Source organism: Diorhabda sublineata, chromosome 5, assembly GCF_026230105.1.
Source record: "Diorhabda sublineata isolate icDioSubl1.1 chromosome 5, icDioSubl1.1, whole genome shotgun sequence".
Lineage (NCBI taxonomy): Eukaryota > Metazoa > Arthropoda > Insecta > Coleoptera > Chrysomelidae > Diorhabda > Diorhabda sublineata.
This window is the reverse complement of record NC_079478.1, coordinates 37,124,810-37,144,113: the sequence shown is the minus strand read 5'-3', so window position 1 is coordinate 37,144,113 and position 19,304 is coordinate 37,124,810. Positions and strand designations below refer to the sequence as shown.

General features: G+C 31.0%; 1 protein-coding gene across 1 annotated transcript in view; it reads right to left on the bottom strand.

Moving 5' to 3' along the window:
- Window positions 1-4,258: 4,258 nt before the first annotated feature.
- The window catches only part of LOC130443815 (octopamine receptor beta-3R-like), a 40,720-nt gene continuing 25,674 nt past the window's right edge, over window positions 4,259-19,304 (bottom strand). Inside the window, exons 3-4 of the mRNA XM_056778666.1 lie at window positions 10,406-10,517; window positions 4,259-7,648 (exon numbers count right to left, since the gene is read on the bottom strand). Of these exons, the coding sequence (XP_056634644.1) occupies window positions 7,438-7,648; window positions 10,406-10,517 (323 nt within the window). The 3' untranslated portion in view covers window positions 4,259-7,437. The remainder of the gene's footprint in view (window positions 7,649-10,405; window positions 10,518-19,304) is intronic.

Here is a 19,304-nt window from a genome sequence, read left to right as displayed (position 1 = left end):
GAAACCACCAATTTATCAATTAAATTTCGACGACATAATCATTTTTAATGACCGTACCTCGATTCAGGATAATACCCGCCATTTCAAACTCTTTTTTTTTTGGTATATTTTCCAATTTATTATAGTTTTTTGTTGTCCATTTCCATCTTTGCAATTTCCTGCAATCCTTGTCGATCCCGGCGTACTTTGGGTCAACTTCTCGACAGTGTTCTTTATCTAGGGTCCACTTTGGTACCTTTAGGATCAAAAATTCTTGGTATAAGCCCTTTATGGTAAATTTAAGTCTAAAATAAGATGTGAAACTATAAATGGTAAGGAAAACGTAATTATCTTATATTATATCGAACCAGGACTATAAAATATATTACGAGGGTTGATACTAAAGTATATTTTCCAATTTGAAAACGAAATGAAAGTCATAGGGAACCAAATCCGGTGTATACGATTGTTGGTTTTTCACCTGGAAGTTTACTGAAGAAAAAATGAAAATTAACCAACCGCTAGACGTTTTTTTTTCATATATAAAGTGAAAATTATAAATAAACTTAAAGATCTACCATTAAAAACGATATAAACGTATTAAAAACATCCGAATATGTAATTTTTTTTAGTAATAAAACAATTTCGTGATCTTACCAAATTAATATTCACTAAAAAAACGAATATTTCCACTAAACTAGCGTCTTATTAACGAAAAAAAGTTTGTTATTCAATTTTCGTAGCGTAACGATTTGAGCTGGTTTTCCGAAACGCGTACACAGCGACTGTTTCGGGAAAACTCATTCCAGGTTTTCGCGGCTTCAAGCGTTTGGCCGCGGTTGCGCCCTCTATCAGACGAACGAGACTTTTATATATGTATTCTCCTACCTCTTACGGTCTAGGTGAATTTTTTAATGACGAGGTTTATTTATAGAAGAGAGCAACCCAACGGAATACGTAACGATATTTCTCGACCGAAAAATAGGATTATTTTTTTTTCAATATATACGGAATTTCACCCTACATCCCTTAAATTCCTCTCAATGTTACGTACCACAACGAATTCCCCACGTTTAGTGTTAATTAATTGAAATAACATTGCTGCGCCCCTCGTAAGTACGTTTTTCGGAGATATTTTCATATTTTTTCGAGTTAAAAAAAGGAAAATCTACGAATCCGACGGATATTTTCGCGGAATATATTTTTCCCTCCGGTGCAAAAGCCTGACCTGTATTTTATTTATTTATTATCATAAAAAAGACTTTCAGGAACGGAAGCGATTTGAGATTTCCTCATTTTAATTATGTAATTAATCATTAATTACGAATTTATGTTTTGCAGTGTAGTCAATTCCTTACTCAAAACAAAAAACTCGGTCTTATTGTACATAAATTATTTTTAACAACGAAATTATGGTATATCGTTTTGTAATAATTGATATTTAATAATTCAGATCATCGAACGCCATCTTCGGTACTAAAATTTTAATAACATTCGATAAAAGAACGAATTTGAATTGAATCTATAAAAGACATCTATCAGTGAAGTGCCGAAATAAGAGTAGAAAACATTTTGAAAAAACAGGAAACTGTAAATAAATAACAAAGACGACGTTATGTTTCGGTAATTGATCGATAGATGGCGGTGTGTATACATGTATACGCATCTACATTGAATCTATGGGACATTTATTACGTTATTTCCGAATTAAATGTAGAAAACTTTTTGAAAAAAAAGGAAACTGTAAATAAATAACAAAGACGACGTTATTTTTCGGTGATTGATCGATAGATGGCGGTGTTTATACATGTATAAGCATCTACATTGAATCTATGGGACATTTATTACGTTAATTCCGAATTAAAAGTAGAAAACTTTTTGAAAAAACAGGAAACTGTGAATAAATAACGTAGTCGACGTTTTGTTTCGGTGATTGATCGATAGATGGCGGTGTTTATACATGTATAAGCATCTACATTGAATCTATGGGACATTTATCACGTTAATTCCGAATTAAAAGTAGAAAACTTTTTGAAAAAACAGGAAACTGTGAATAAATAACGTAGTCGACGTTTTGTTTCGGTAATTGATCGATAGATGGCGGTGTTTATACATGTATAAGCATCTACATTGAATCTATGGGACATTTATTACGTTAATTCCGAATTAAAAGTAGAAAACTTTTTGAAAAAACAGGAAACTGTAAATAAATAACAAAGACGACGTTATGTTTCGGTGATTGATCGATAGATGGCGGTGTGTATACATGTATAAACATTTACATTGAATGTATGGGTCATCTGTTACCCAAATTCCGAATTAAAAGTAGAAAAATTTTTGAAAAAATAGGAAACTGTAAATAAATAAGAAAGACGACGTTGTGTTTCGGTGATTGATCGATAGATGGCGGTGTTTATACATGTATAAGCATCTACATTGAATCTATGGGACATTTATTACGTTAATTCCGAATTAAAAGTAGAAAACTTTTTGAAAAAACAGGAAACTGTAAATAAATAACAAAGACGACGTTTTGTTTCGGTAATTGATCGATAGACGGCGGTGTTTATACATGTATAAGCATCTACATTGAATCTATGGGACATTTATTACGTTAATTCCGAATTAAAAGTAGAAAACTTTTTGAAAAAACAGGAAACTGTAAATAAATAACAAAGACGACGTTATGTTTCGGTGATTGATCGATAGATGGCGGTGTGTATACATGTATAAACATTTACATTGAATGTATGGGTCATCTGTTACCCAAATTCCGAATTAAAAGTAGAAAAATTTTTGAAAAAATAGGAAACTGTAAATAAATAACAAAGACGACGTTGTGTTTCGGTGATTGATCGATAGACGGCGGTGTTTATACATGTATACGCATCTACATTGAATCTATGGGACATTTATTACGTTAATTTCGAATTAAAAGTAGAAAACTTTTTGAAAAAACAGGAAACTGTAAATAAATAACAAAGACGACGTTATGTTTCGGTAATTGATCGATAGACGGCGGTGTTTATACATGTATACGCATCTACATTGAATCTATGGGACATTTATTACGTTAATTTCGAATTAAAAGTAGAAAACTTTTTGAAAAAACAGGAAACTGTAAATAAATAACAAAGACGACGTTATGTTTCGGTAATTGATCGATAGACGGCGGTGTTTATACATGTATACGCATCTACATTGAATCTATGGGACATTTATTACGTTAATTCCGAATTAAAAGTAGAAAACTTTTTGAAAAAACAGGAAACTGTAAATAAATAACAAAGACGACGTTATGTTTCGGTAATTGATCGATAGACGGCGGTGTTTATACATGTATACGCATCTACATTGAATCTATGGGACATTTATTACGTTAATTTCGAATTAAAAGTAGAAAACTTTTTGAAAAAACAGGAAACTGTAAATAAATAACAAAGACGACGTTATGTTTCGGTAATTGATCGATAGACGGCGGTGTTTATACATGTATACGCATCTACATTGAATCTATGGGACATTTATTACGTTAATTTCGAATTAAAAGTAGAAAACTTTTTGAAAAAACAGGAAACTGTAAATAAATAACAAAGACGACGTTATGTTTCGGTAATTGATCGATAGACGGCGGTGTTTATACATGTATACGCATCTACATTGAATCTATGGGACATTTATTACGTTAATTTCGAATTAAAAGTAGAAAACTTTTTGAAAAAACAGGAAACTGTAAATAAATAACAAAGACGACGTTTTGTTTCGGTGATTGATCGATAGACGGCGGTGTTTATACATGTATAAGCATCTACATTGAATCTATGGGACATTTATTACGTTAATTCCGAATTAAAAGTAGAAAACTTTTTGAAAAAACAGGAAACTGTGAATAAATAACGTAGTCGATGTTATGTTTCGGTACTTGATCGTTAGATGGCGATATGCACGGTTTTTATAAGTTTTTAACTTCTTCTTAGGTACCAAATCAATTGTTGTTTTTATTATTTCGAGTTCGACGTGTTTTTTTACACCTGAAGAAGCTGTTGATACATTAAAATCACCAGTTTTGGTGGTATCTCAATCGGAATATCTGGTACACGTTTTAGGAAAAACCCTACCTACCTTCTACTCTATTCTATGGTATTTTCTTCTATCATTTACTCAGACGAACCCAGTTGAGACGGATTCTGAAACCAGATTTCAACGGAGGTACGCTGCTGCTAGAGATTTGGCCAGCGCCACTCGGGGGTTGGAAATAAGGGTGTAAATAAACAAAATATCAACAAACAAATATTTATTATTCATTCGACAATGTTAGTGATTCAACTGGAAGTTGATTAAAGTAATAAAATCATTTTTATTGAAATTTTTTCATATATTTTGCTATGGTTTACGGATAGGCCTACACGATTGTCTTTTACCTTAATATTTTCCTCTAATATTTTTTAGAAAAACAGATATTTTCACATTTACTTAGAATTACCAACAATTTTTTTAACAATTCGACAAAAAAATTTTTGGCGGACAATTTTTATTAAACCACTATTGTAACGATTTTTTTGTATATTTTGGAACAAAAAACAAGTTCCTACAAGCGTAAAACGTGGCAACATCGCTTCTACATCTAAACAGCAAGCAATCAGCTGATTGAGTGTATAATGACGTCACCGTTTATAACCTAGAAGTTGCCACATCAATTTCAATATTTTTAAAGATGAAAAGTTATGAAAAAATCGACTTTAGCGGTTTAATAAATCTATTTCTGATAATATTTATCAAACATTTTCCATTTTAATGTAAAAAATGTCAATTATTTAATATTTTTACGATTTCAATTCGGAAAAAACCGATTGTAGTCGTAAATAAACTAATTTTCGGCATAAAATTGAAATAATTAACGATAACAAACAAAATTTTAACAACAACAGACATACTAGACGTTTCAAATTGTACATTTAATATACAGGATGTCCCGTATTGAGCTATGTGTTACTAACTAGCACCTATAAGTGAGAAATCATTTTGATATTTATCCATAAATCTATTGGAAAATTTCCAAGGCATATCAGATGTTTTGAAATTTAAATTTTCGTTCGTCGAAACCATCTCGAAATAAAAATACAGGGGGTGTCTCAAAAGTAATATTTTCCCATATGAAAACTCGTATTTTTTAATTTAAACTTTTACCAGGTAATAATTTCATGAAAAGTTCATTTATTAATAATTATCTTCTTGTTTATTGACGACGCAGTATGTTTTTATAATACAGTGTGATAAATAAACAGTGGAGATCACGTTTAGAAACATTGAACTGATCAAAACTTGAATCAATCATTTATAAATGAATCAAAATTAGTAATAATCATTTTTCTATTGGTGATCTACACTAAAAATTTTATTTGGACTGTCGTCCATGAAGGGGGAAACGCATTAATCGTTTTAATAGAGAGAAACATTCGTTTATTGTGATATCTGAACCAGAATATTCTGGAAACTGTCGAAGTACTTCCTAATGGTTAATATTTCCCAAACAAACCGACGCCATGACCTTTCCTACAGATGGAAGTGTTTGTCTCCTTTGAAATCGGTGTTGTTGGACTCCGTAGATCGTACAGTCTCGTTTAAACGCTCCTACCCGACATTTTACCGTTGAATCTAGTACAGTTTTCGTATTAGTTAGACTGAAACCTTTCAAATAAATCTGCCAAGCAAATATTTAACAACTTTGAGACTTCAAATTAGAAAAACACGTACAGATGGTAGCTACCACGGTCTTTATGTCAAGCTAGATAGTTTAGGGAGTATCTTCGTGATTATAAAACATTTTAAGACCATCCAATGGATTTTCTTCAACATTTTTGGAGTAATAACTTCATTTGATTAATGACTGCGTTGTTGGACTCCCTAGATCGTACAGTCTCGTTTAAACTTTGCTACCGAATAAATTACTGTTGATACCGAAGGATTAATTTCACTCGAAGTAGAATTTAGTTCAGTTTTTGTATTGTTTAGACTTTTAAATAAAAGTATGTTTACAAAAGCAACAAATAATATCGATGGGTGTCACACGCATAGTAAACAGCTACCGCCATCTCTAGTTTAGGCCAGGTACTACTGTTTCGACATTAGTTAGATCCACAGAGAAATTTCAGCGTTGGAAAAACCGAGAGTTTAGTAAATTTTGAATTTCTTTTTGTATGATCGTTTAATAAAAAAATTAATTATAAAACACGAATTATTTGTGAAGTAGATTGAAAAATACGAATTATCACACATTTAACAATCCACCCTTTGGGGTAAACACGAATTTTTACACAATGAAACTACACAAATTATTATCACAGTATATATGTAGTTACTAACATTTATTTTTCGACGAATCACAAACTATTTGGGGGGTGAGTTAAAAAAAATAATTTCCATATCACAAAACCCAAAATCGATCTCCTAGTTTATATAAAACAAACTGGGGTGAAAATATGATACAAAATGTTAATTATAAATTGATTACGTTAAATGTTTGAAAATTTTGTGTATTTGCGATTAATCGTGTCATTAATTGATTAAAATCGCGATTTACAAATCAAAATTATATTAAAATACATTTGTTGATGATTTTTGAGGGTGGTTTTTCTTTTTAAATAACGATAATCGATAATTTGGCACGTCGATCATTTTCGAAACAAAATAAGTTTGTGGTTCTTCGTTAACACTTCGGTTTAAGCAAAAAATGAGTCTCAAGATTATTGCTTTCAGTATTTTCAAACAATTAAATGGTACACATCGTATAAAGTACAGTTTTGGTACAAAATAATTCGGACCTAGCTGGGAAATGAAAAAAAAATTTGGATGCGGAAAAATCCGGGTTTAAAACATATCAGGAAGTTGCTGATAACTGATAACAATTTCCGGTAGGTTTTCCATTGAAAAATTAGTCTCGAGTTACGGTGGAAAATCGTGGAAAATACCAAACTACAAAAAAGTTACGGGGTACTTACGAAATGTTGATGGAATTCTGGTCTGAAATACGAAATCGACTATAAAGTATATCCAGACTTTATGTGAATCTTTTGAGGATTACCAAAATAAGATAACGCGAAAAGTATGTTGGAAAGTGGAAAGAACAAAATGAGAAACAATCACGTCGTAGAATTTTCCTAAAAAAACGATAAAATTGATATTAAAATCGTCCAAGTAAGATTTAATTAAACAAATTATACAAAATTAAGTACAGATTTCGTTTTTTCTTTTCAATGTAATCGTGAAATTCCGAAGGAATTTATACATCAGAAGCATCGATTAACAACCTGAAATAAACACAATAATATACGAGGGTCGCTACACAAGTTAGACGAATCAAATAGGAATCCGAATACTCACGGGAACAAAACCAAAAAAAAAAAAACATCAATATCACAGCCTTTCGTCTTGATAATAACCGGGCGAAGTATCCCGCGGCTAAAGGAATCTTGCAGGTGTTTTCCAGCAGGTGAAACAACAAGGCATGACGCAAAGAAGCGTATCCATGAAAGCTTCCCGGAAATCCCTGTTGAAATAGGCGTAGATCAGGGGATTGAGGGCCGAATTGAAATACCCCACCCAGAAGAGAAGTCCTACCAACCATTCGGGCGTCGGACACGATTCCCCGCATAAATTCGTTATTACGTACCTGGAAACGAATTAAAAAATAATGTGAGGTTATGTGGAAGCGTGGATTATTTGATAATTTTTAACGGTGTAGTTTAAAAATGAAAATTTTGTTAGCAGGTGCTGATTTTAACAACGGATGCACTTTCTGTAATGGAAAGCGATTCGATGTACTTGGAAATAATGGAAAACTGACTTTCTAACTTTTCTTCGTCGTAAAATAATTCGAAAATATTTATTACTAGTTTTAATTTATATATTTACACCATATTACAATGAAAAATCGAGTGAACTTCTCTTGGGGATACACGTGGATCATTTTTGGAAATTATCGGTTTGTAGTATGATCCATGCATTGAATTTTTAAAATTTTACGTTTTACTCAAGAAATTTTCGTAATAATCACTTATGGATAGACGACAATTCCCATGAGATTATATAGCACCAATTTCAGGATATTTATTTGCTTTTCAGTGACCTCCTCGATCTCCAGACTTGAATCCTTGTGATTTTTGTATTGGGTTACCTTAAATCGTTAGTTTAAATTAACTAGAATTCGTTATTTCTGGTATTTATTAAGAAATTTACGGAATTTCAGGATATTTATTTGCTTTTCAGTGACCTCCTCGATTTCCAGACTTGAATCCTTGTGATTTTTGTATTGGGTTACCTTAAATCGTTAGTTTAAATTGACTAAAATTCGATATTTCTGGTATTTATCAAGAAATTTACGGAATTTCAGGATGTTTAATTGCTTTTCAGTGACCTCCTCGATCTCCAGACTTGAATCCTTGTGATTTTTGTATTGGGATACCTTAAATAGTTAGTTTAAATTAACTAGAATTCGTTATTTCTGGTATTTATCAAGAAATTTACGGAATTTCAGGATGTTTAATTGCTTTTCAGTGACCTCCTCGATCTCCAGACTTGAATCCTTGTGATTTTTGTATTGAGTTACCTTAAATCATTAGTTTAAATTGACTAGAATTCGATATTTCTGGTATTTATCAAGAAATTTACGGAATTTCAGGATGTTTAATTGCTTTTCAGTGACCCCCTCGATCTCCAGACTTGAATCCTTGTGATTTTTGTATTGAGTTACCTTAAATCATTAGTTTAAATTGACTAGAATTCGATATTTCTGGTATTTATCAAGAAATTTACGGAATTTCAGGATGTTTAATTGCTTTTCAGTGACCCCCTCGATCTCCAGACTTGAATCCTTGTGATTTTTGTATTGAGTTACCTTAAATCATTAGTTTAAATTGACTAGAATTCGATATTTCTGGTATTTATCAAGAAATTTACGGAATTTCAGGATGTTTAATTGCTTTTCAGTGACCTCCTCGATCTCCAGACTTGAATCCTTGTGATTTTTGTATTGAGTTACCTTAAATCATTAGTTTAAATTGACTAGAATTCGTTATTTCTGGTATTTATTAAGAAATTTACGGAATTTCAGGATGTTTAATTGCTTTTCAGTGACCCCCTCGATCTCCAGACTTGAATCCTTGTGATTTTTGTATTGAGTTACCTTAAATCATTAGTTTAAATTGACTAGAATTCGTTATTTCTGGTATTTATCAAGAAATTTACGGAATTTCAGGATGTTTAATTGCTTTTCAGTGACCTCCTCGATCTCCAGACTTGAATCCTTGTGATTTTTGTATTGAGTTACCTTAAATCATTAGTTTAAATTGACTAGAATTCGATATTTCTGGTATTTATCAAGAAATTTACGGAATTTCAGGATGTTTAATTGCTTTTCAGTGACCCCCTCGATCTCCAGACTTGAATCCTTGTGATTTTTGTATTGAGTTACCTTAAATCATTAGTTTAAATTGACTAGAATTCGATATTTCTGGTATTTATCAAGAAATTTACGGAATTTCAGGATGTTTAATTGCTTTTCAGTGACCCCCTCGATCTCCAGACTTGAATCCTTGTGATTTTTGTATTGAGTTACCTTAAATCATTAGTTTAAATTGACTAGAATTCGATATTTCTGGTATTTATCAAGAAATTTACGGAATTTCAGGATGTTTAATTGCTTTTCAGTGACCTCCTCGATCTCCAGACTTGAATCCTTGTGATTTTTGTATTGAGTTACCTTAAATCATTAGTTTAAATTGACTAGAATTCGTTATTTCTGGTATTTATTAAGAAATTTACGGAATTTCAGGATGTTTAATTGCTTTTCAGTGACCCCCTCGATCTCCAGACTTGAATCCTTGTGATTTTTGTATTGAGTTACCTTAAATCATTAGTTTAAATTGACTAGAATTCGTTATTTCTGGTATTTATTAAGAAATTTACGGAATTTCAGGATGTTTAATTGCTTTTCAGTGACCCCCTTGATCTCCAGACTTAAATCTTTGTGATTTTACAGAATTTCAGGTGTTTAGTTTTTATTAAAAAACTTTTCAGTCACCACTGACTGATATCTCGGATTGGGATGACGAAATTTGTTCAAAAATGGATTTTAAAATATCGTTTTAAAATTTGGCGAAGGCGCGGTGGCCAAATCGTGGCGCAACCGCCATTATTTGAAAAAAAATTGAGCTTGCCGCTGTAAATTCATGATTTTGGATCTCTAAAAGTTAGGGGATGATCATGAGTCGTACATGGTAAACCGGGGGTTGTGAATAAGTTTTTATTTTCATGCAAAAGCGTCTAATTTTCCGCGTCAAGTCCCGAGACGTTTCGTATAAAGGTATCAATGTTTTGAGCCTCAGAACGGATTTGTAAACTAAATTGATGTACACTAGAGATTGCTTACCATAGAAAAAAAGGAAGCCAACAAAATAAAAAAGCCCCCATGATAATACCAAGAGTTCTCGCTGCTTTATGCTCGGCTCTCCAACTTTTTGCTTGTTGTTTGATACTCGTTCCTACAACAAAAATCAACCGAAATTTCATCATTAACTATCGATTCGATTCAAAAATATTGATAAACAATTAATTATAAATAATAGTAGATACTATAAATTGTTTGTTATAGTCCATTCGAACTGAATTTTTTCGTAAAATATTTTACAAATTCCAGACTGTCGAAGATCCGTTGTAGGGCGAGACTCGATCATATATTTTGGCCTCTAAAGGTTCAGGGCGTTGCGTGACGAGAATGCCATATTTCTAATTTGCATCACAAATCATTCAAATGCCCTTATTTGTGTCATCTGAATCAAACAGAGACGAAACCTCGCTACGAAATTACATAATTATAAGATCAAATTGATTGACTCAATACAACAAAATTTAATATAGAATAAGAACGAATTTTTCATCAGGAAAATAAATGTTTCAATTTATAAATTTGAATTAAAATATATAATATATGATAAATCGTCACTAAAGATTGATAAATCGTCGGTCAAAATAATAAAAAATTTGTAAAAACTCTAAAACTTCAATATATATGATAAATCGTCACTAGAAATTGATAAATCGTCGGTCATAATGGTGAAAATGTCTGTCAAAATAATGAAACATTTGTAAAAACTCTGAAACTTCAATATATATGATAAATCGTCTCTAGAAATTGATAAATCGTCGGTCATAATGGTGAAAATGTCTGTCAAAATAATGAAACATTTGTAAAAACTCTGAAACTTCAATATATATGATAAATCGTCACTAGAAATTGATAAATCGTCGGTCATAATGGTGAAAATGTCTGTCAAAATAATGAAACATTTGTAAAAACTCTGAAACTTCAATATATATGATAAATCGTCTCTAGAAATTGATAAATCGTCGGTCATAATGGTGAAAATGTCTGTCAAAATGATGAAACATTTTTAAAAACTCTGAAACTTCAATATATATGATAAATCGTCACTAGAAATTGATAAATCGTCGGTCATAATGGTGAAAATGTCTGTCAAAATAATGAAACATTTGTAAAAACTCTGAAACTTCAATATATATGATAAATCGTCTCTAGAAATTGATAAATCGTCGGTCATAATGGTGAAAATGTCTGTCAAAATGATGAAACATTTTTAAAAACTCTAAAACTTCAATATATATGATAAATCGTCACTAGAAATTGATAAATCGTCGGTCATAATGGTGAAAATGTCTGTCAAAATAATGAAACATTTGTAAAAACTCTGAAACTTCAATATATATGATAAATCGTCTCTAGAAATTGATAAATCGTCGGTCATAATGGTGAAAATGTCTGTCAAAATGATGAAACATTTTTAAAAACTCTGAAACTTCAATATATATGATAAATCGTCACTAGAAATTGATAAATCGTCGGTCATAATGGTGAAAATGTCTGTCAAAATAATGAAACATTTGTAAAAACTCTGAAACTTCAATATATATGATAAATCGTCTCTAGAAATTGATAAATCGTCGGTCATAATGGTGAAAATGTCTGTCAAAATGATGAAACATTTTTAAAAACTCTAAAACTTCAATATATATGATAAATCGTCACTAGAAATTGATAAATCGTCGGTCAAAATGGTGAAAATGTCTGTCAAAATGATAAAACATTTGTAAAAACTCTAAAACTTCAATATATATGATAAATTGTCACTAGAGATTGATAAATCGTCGTTCAAAATGGTGAAACAATGGTAAGAACTTCAAAATTTCAATATATACAAAAGTATTGTATATAAAATGATGAGGACAAAGACTCAAATGAAGAAAACACACCAGGCCATAAGGGAATTCTAGAACTATCCAGAAATTAGTTCAAACTGATAGTCAAATTACTCATAAAAACGAGTGCGACAAAAACCCTCAGAAATTCAAGCACTTTTGGAAGAAATACGATTTTCCCAACTAAGATATGTTAAAATATTTTTTTAATAAAAATCCGGTCCTGTAGTCTACTTTTTATTCCGGCTAGACCCAATTCATCATTCCTTTCATCCAATAAATCTATCTTGAAAAGGACTCTACGAAAAATAAATATAAAATAATTTTATTTCGATGAATATCGATGGAATCGAAGAATTTCCTTATTCAGCATACAAAAAACGTGATCGAATTAATAATCTATCGATCCAATTGGATAGTTGACGAATTAGAATGAGATAAAACAATTTTTCTCTTCTAAAATCTATTATTACATCATTGAGTCGTAGTAAATGCGATTTCCCTATCGCTTTTCCATGTCTAATGAGTTTATTATTGAGGATTGTTTCCGAGCTAATCCTTTGATCTATTTAACTTGGAAATACTACAGCTTAATATAAAGGCATACGGTGGAAAATGTATTCGACCGAAATAAATTTTTTATATCGTAATTAATCAACTCCGGTCCTGGTTAAACCTAAACAATTAATGTCTTCTATCTAGGCTCTACGTATTAAATCAAAATTAAAAAATTGTACAATTTTTTTGTGCTATTTATCAGCTAGAAGCTTTAAATGCACCTTAATATTGTTCTTTTTCTATAAAACGTTGGTAAAAACTTGAAAACTTCAATTTATATAATAAATCGTCACTAGAATTTGATAAATCGTCGGCCAAAATGTAAAATGTCGGTCAAAATAATGAAACATTTGTAAAAACTTCAAAACTTCAATATACATGATAAATCGTCGCTAAAAATTGATTAATCGTTGGTCAAAATAGTAAATCGTCGGTCAAAATGATAAAACAACAGTAAAAACTTCAAAACATCAGAATATATGATAAATCGTCACTAGAAATTGATAAATCGTCGGTCAAAATGTAAAATGTCGGTCAAAATAATGAAACATTTGTAAAAACTTCAAAACTTCAATATACATGATAAATCGTCGCTAAAAATTGATTAATCGTTGGTCAAAATAGTAAATCGTCGGTCAAAATGATAAAACAACAGTAAAAACTTCAAAACATCAGAATATATGATAAATCGTCGCTAGAAATTGATAAATCGTCGGTCAAAATAGTAAATCGTTAATCAAAATGATAAAACAACAGTAAAAACTTCAAAACATCAGAATATATGATAAATCGTCGCTAGAAATTGATAAATCGTCGGTCAAAATAGTAAATCGTTAATCAAAATGATAAAACAACAGTAAAAACTTCAAAACATCAGAATATATGATAAATCGTCGCTAGAAATTGATAAATCGTCGGTCAAAATAGTAAATCGTTAATCAAAATGATAAAACAACAGTAAAAACTTCAAAACATCAGAATATATGATAAATCGTCGCTAGAAATTGATAAATCGTCGGTCAAAATAGTAAATCGTTAATCAAAATGATAAAACAACAGTAAAAACTTCAAAACATCAGAATTTATGATAAATCGTCGCTAAAAATTGATAAATCGTCGGTCAAAATAGTAAATCGTTAATCAAAATGATAAAACAACAGTAAAAACTTGGAAACCTCAGTATATATGATAAATCGTCACTAGAAATTGATAAATCGTCGGTCAAAATAGTAAATCGTCGGTCAAAATGATAAAACAACAGTAAAAACTTCAAAACATCAGAATTTATGATAAATCGTCGCTAAAAATTGATAAATCGTCGGTCAAAATAGTAAATCGTTAATCAAAATGATAAAACAACAGTAAAAACTTGGAAACCTCAGTATATATGATAAATCGTCACTAGAAATTGATAAATCGTCGGTCAAAATAGTAAATCGTCGGTCAAAATGATAAAACAACAGTAAAAACTTCAAAACATCAGAATTTATGATAAATCGTCGCTAAAAATTGATAAATCGTCGGTCAAAATAGTAAATCGTTAATCAAAATGATAAAACAACAGTAAAAACTTGGAAACCTCAGTATATATGATAAATCGTCACTAGAAATTGATAAATCGTCGGTCAAAATAGTAAATCGTCGGTCAAAATGATAAAACAACAGTAAAAACTTCAAAACATCAGAATATATGATAAATCGTCACTAGAAATTGATAAATCGTCGGTCAAAATGGTGAAAATGTCTGTCAAAATGATAAAACAACAGTAAAAACTTCAAAACATCAGAATTTATGATAAATCGTCGCTAAAAATTGATAAATCGTCGGTCAAAATAGTAAATCGTCGGTCAAAATGATAAAACAACAGTAAAAACTTCAAAACATCAGAATTTATGATAAATCGTCGCTAAAAATTGATAAATCGTCGGTCAAAATAGTAAATCGTTAATCAAAATGATAAAACAACAGTAAAAACTTGGAAACCTCAGTATATATGATAAATCGTCACTAGAAATTGATAAATCGTCGGTCAAAATAGTAAATCGTCGGTCAAAATGATAAAACAACAGTAAAAACTTCAAAACATCAGAATATATGATAAATCGTCACTAGAAATTGATAAATCGTCGGTCAAAATGGTGAAAATGTCTGTCAAAATGATAAAACAACAGTAAAAACTTCAAAACATCAGAATTTATGATAAATCGTCGCTAAAAATTGATAAATCGTCGGTCAAAATAGTAAATCGTTAATCAAAATGATAAAACAACAGTAAAAACTTCAAAACATCAGAATATATGATAAATCGTCGCTAGAAATTGATAAATCGTCGGTCAAAATAGTAAATCGTTAATCAAAATGATAAAACAACAGTAAAAACTTCAAAACATCAGAATATATGATAAATCGTCGCTAGAAATTGATAAATCGTCGGTCAAAATAGTAAATCGTTAATCAAAATGATAAAACAACAGTAAAAACTTCAAAACATCAGAATTTATGATAAATCGTCGCTAAAAATTGATAAATCGTCGGTCAAAATAGTAAATCGTTAATCAAAATGATAAAACAACAGTAAAAACTTGGAAACCTCAGTATATATGATAAATCGTCACTAGAAATTGATAAATCGTCGGTCAAAATAGTAAATCGTCGGTCAAAATGATAAAACAACAGTAAAAACTTCAAAACATCAGAATATATGATAAATCGTCGCTAGAAATTGATAAATCGTCGGTCAAAAAGTAAATCGTTAATCAAAATGATAAAACAACAGTAAAAACTTGGAAACCTCAGTATATATGATAAATCGTCACTAGAAATTGATAAATTGTCGGTCAATTTTGAAAATACTGGGTTCGTTTTGATTCTGAAAACATTTGTGAAGCAATTTACTCGGGTATGTTGCTGGTTTGGTTAGAAAGTCAATTATGGAATCACAAACTGTCGGTAGATTTAAAAAAAAATTTCCAATTCCTTATAAACTTTTTATTAAACACCCTATAGATTGATTTAAGCTGAAAATCGATTCGTAATAGAAAAAACCTCGTATGAAAACACGACCTTGTCTAAATTCTTTAATAAAAGATCAAGTTCAGTATAATCAGATGGTAAACGCAATCCAGTTACATAATATTTCAGTTACGAAGAAAAGTGGGGGTGTGTTGTAATAATACCGATAGGGGTTGCGTGTTTGCGCTTCATTTGCCATTGCAATCGACTCCAAATATAGAACAAAAGAAAATACTTTGATTTTTATTACTCCATTCGAAACGGTCAATGATACATGATTATACAGATAGAGATAACACAAAACGATAGTACAACTACACACAGTTTGATTATTTAATCCAAGGTTACTGGTTCTAGCCGACTCTAGCTCAAAACTTTGATGAAAACTTCAAAACATCAGGATACGTGATAAATCGTCACTAGAAACGGATAAATCGTCGGTCAAAATAGTCAAACGTCGGTCAAAATAATAAAGCATTGGTTAGAACCGATAAATCGTTGGTACAAACTTCAAAACGTCAGTTTATGTAATAAAAATTCCTTATAAACTAATTAATCTTTCCATAAAACGATGAATCGTTAGATTAATCAATAAAGCATCGAAATTAACCAATCAATCGTCTCCATAAATTTTAAGTCGTCGCTATACACTTTAAAACGTTACTAGAAACCTCAAAATGTCGATATAAACCAAAGGAAAAAACTCAGAACGTCCATGAACGTGATAAATCGTTATTAGTAACTGATAAATCGTCGGTCAAATTAATAAAACGTCGCTCAAAATAACAAAACTCCGGTACAAACCTCAAAATGTCGCTATAAACTAAAGGAAAAAACTCATAACGTCTATATACATGAAAAATCGTCATTAGAAACTGATAAATCGTCGGTCAAATTAATAAAACGTCGCTCAAAATAACAAAACGCCGGTACGAACTTCGAAATGTCGCTATAAACTAAAGGAAAAAACTCATAACGTCTATATACATGAAAAATCGTCATTAGAAACTGACAAATCGTCGGTCAAAATAATAAAACGTGGCTCAAAATAACAAAACGCCGGTACGAACTTCGAAATGTCGCTATAAACTAAAGGAAAAAACTCATAACGTCTATATGCATGATAAATCGTCATTAGAAACTGATAAATCGTCGGTCAAAATAATAAAACGTCGCTCAAAATAACAAAACGCCGGTACGAACTTCGAAATGTCGCTATAAACTAAAGGAAAAAACTCATAACGTCTATATACATGATAAATCGTCATTAGAAACTGATAAATCGTCGGTCAAAATAATAAAACGTCGCTCAAAATAACAAAACGCCGGTACGAACTTCGAAATGTCGCTATAAACTAAAGGAAAAAACTCATAACGTCTATATACATGATAAATCGTCATTAGAAACTGATAAATTGTCGGTCAAAATAATAAAACGTGGCTCAAAATAACAAAACGCCGGTACGAACTTCGAAATGTCGCTATAAACTGAAAGAAAAAACTCATAACGTCTATGTACATGATAAATCGTCATTAGAAACTGATAAATCGTCGGTCAAAATAATAAAACGTGGCTCAAAATAACAAAACGCCGGTACAAACCTCGAAATGTCGCTATAAACTAAAGGAAAAACTCATAACGTCTATATACATGATAAATCGTCATTAGAAACTGATAAATCGTCGGTCAAAATAATAAAACGTGGCTCAAAATAACAAAACGCCGGTACGAACTTCGAAATGTCGCTATAAACTGAAAGAAAAAACTCATAACGTCTATGTACATGATAAATCGTCATTAGAAACTGATAAATCGTCGGTCAAAATAATAAAACGTGGCTCAAAATAACAAAACGCCGGTACGAACTTCGAAATGTCGCTATAAACTAAAGGAAAAAACTCATAACGTCTATATACATGATAAATTGTCATTAGAAACTGATAAATCGTCGGTCAAAATAATAAAACGTGGCTCAAAATAACAAAACGCCGGTACGAACTTCGAAATGTCGCTATAAACTAAAGGAAAAAACTCATAACGTCTATATACATGATAAATCGTCATTAGAAACTGATAAATCGTCGGTCAAAATAATAAAACGTCGCTCAAAATAACAAAACGCCGGTACGAACTTCGAAATGTCGCTATAAACTAAAGGAAAAAACTCATAACGTCTATATACATGATAAATCGTCATTAGAAACTGATAAATCGTCGGTCAAAATAATAAAACGTCGCTCAAAATAACAAAACGCCGGTACGAACTTCGAAATGTCGCTATAAACTAAAGGAAAAAACTCATAACGTCTATATACATGATAAATCGTCATTAGAAACTGATAAATCGTCGGTCAAAATAATAAAACGTGGCTCAAAATAACAAAACGCCGGTACGAACTTCGAAATGTCGCTATAAACTGAAAGAAAAAACTCATAACGTCTATGTACATGATAAATCGTCATTAGAAACTGATAAATCGTCGGTCAAAATAATAAAACGTGGCTCAAAATAACAAAACGCCGGTACGAACTTCGAAATGTCGCTATAAACTAAAGGAAAAAACTCATAACGTCTATATACATGATAAATTGTCATTAGAAACTGATAAATCGTCGGTCAAAATAATAAAACGTGGCTCAAAATAACAAAACGCCGGTACGAACTTCGAAATGTCGCTATAAACTAAAGGAAAAAACTCATAACGTCTATATACATGAAAAATCGTCATTAGAAACTGACAAATCGTCGGTCAAAATAATAAAACGTGGCTCAAAATAACAAAACGCCGGTACGAACTTCGAAATGTCGCTATAAACTAAAGGAAAAAACTCATAACGTCTATATGCATGATAAATCGTCATTAGAAACTGATAAATCGTCGGTCAAAATAATAAAACGTCGCTCAAAATAACAAAACGCCGGTACGAACTTCGAAATGTCGCTATAAACTAAAGGAAAAAACTCATAACGTCTATATACATGATAAATCGTCATTAGAAACTGATAAATCGTCGGTCAAAATAATAAAACGTCGCTCAAAATAACAAAACGCCGGTACGAACTTCGAAATGTCGCTATAAACTAAAGGAAAAAACTCATAACGTCTATATACATGATAAATCGTCATTAGAAACTGATAAATTGTCGGTCAAAATAATAAAACGTGGCTCAAAATAACAAAACGCCGGTACGAACTTCGAAATGTCGCTATAAACTGAAAGAAAAAACTCATAACGTCTATGTACATGATAAATCGTCATTAGAAACTGATAAATCGTCGGTCAAAATAATAAAACGTGGCTCAAAATAACAAAACGCCGGTACAAACCTCGAAATGTCGCTATAAACTAAAGGAAAAACTCATAACGTCTATATACATGATAAATCGTCATTAGAAACTGATAAATCGTCGGTCAAAATAATAAAACGTGGCTCAAAATAACAAAACGCCGGTACGAACTTCGAAATGTCGCTATAAACTG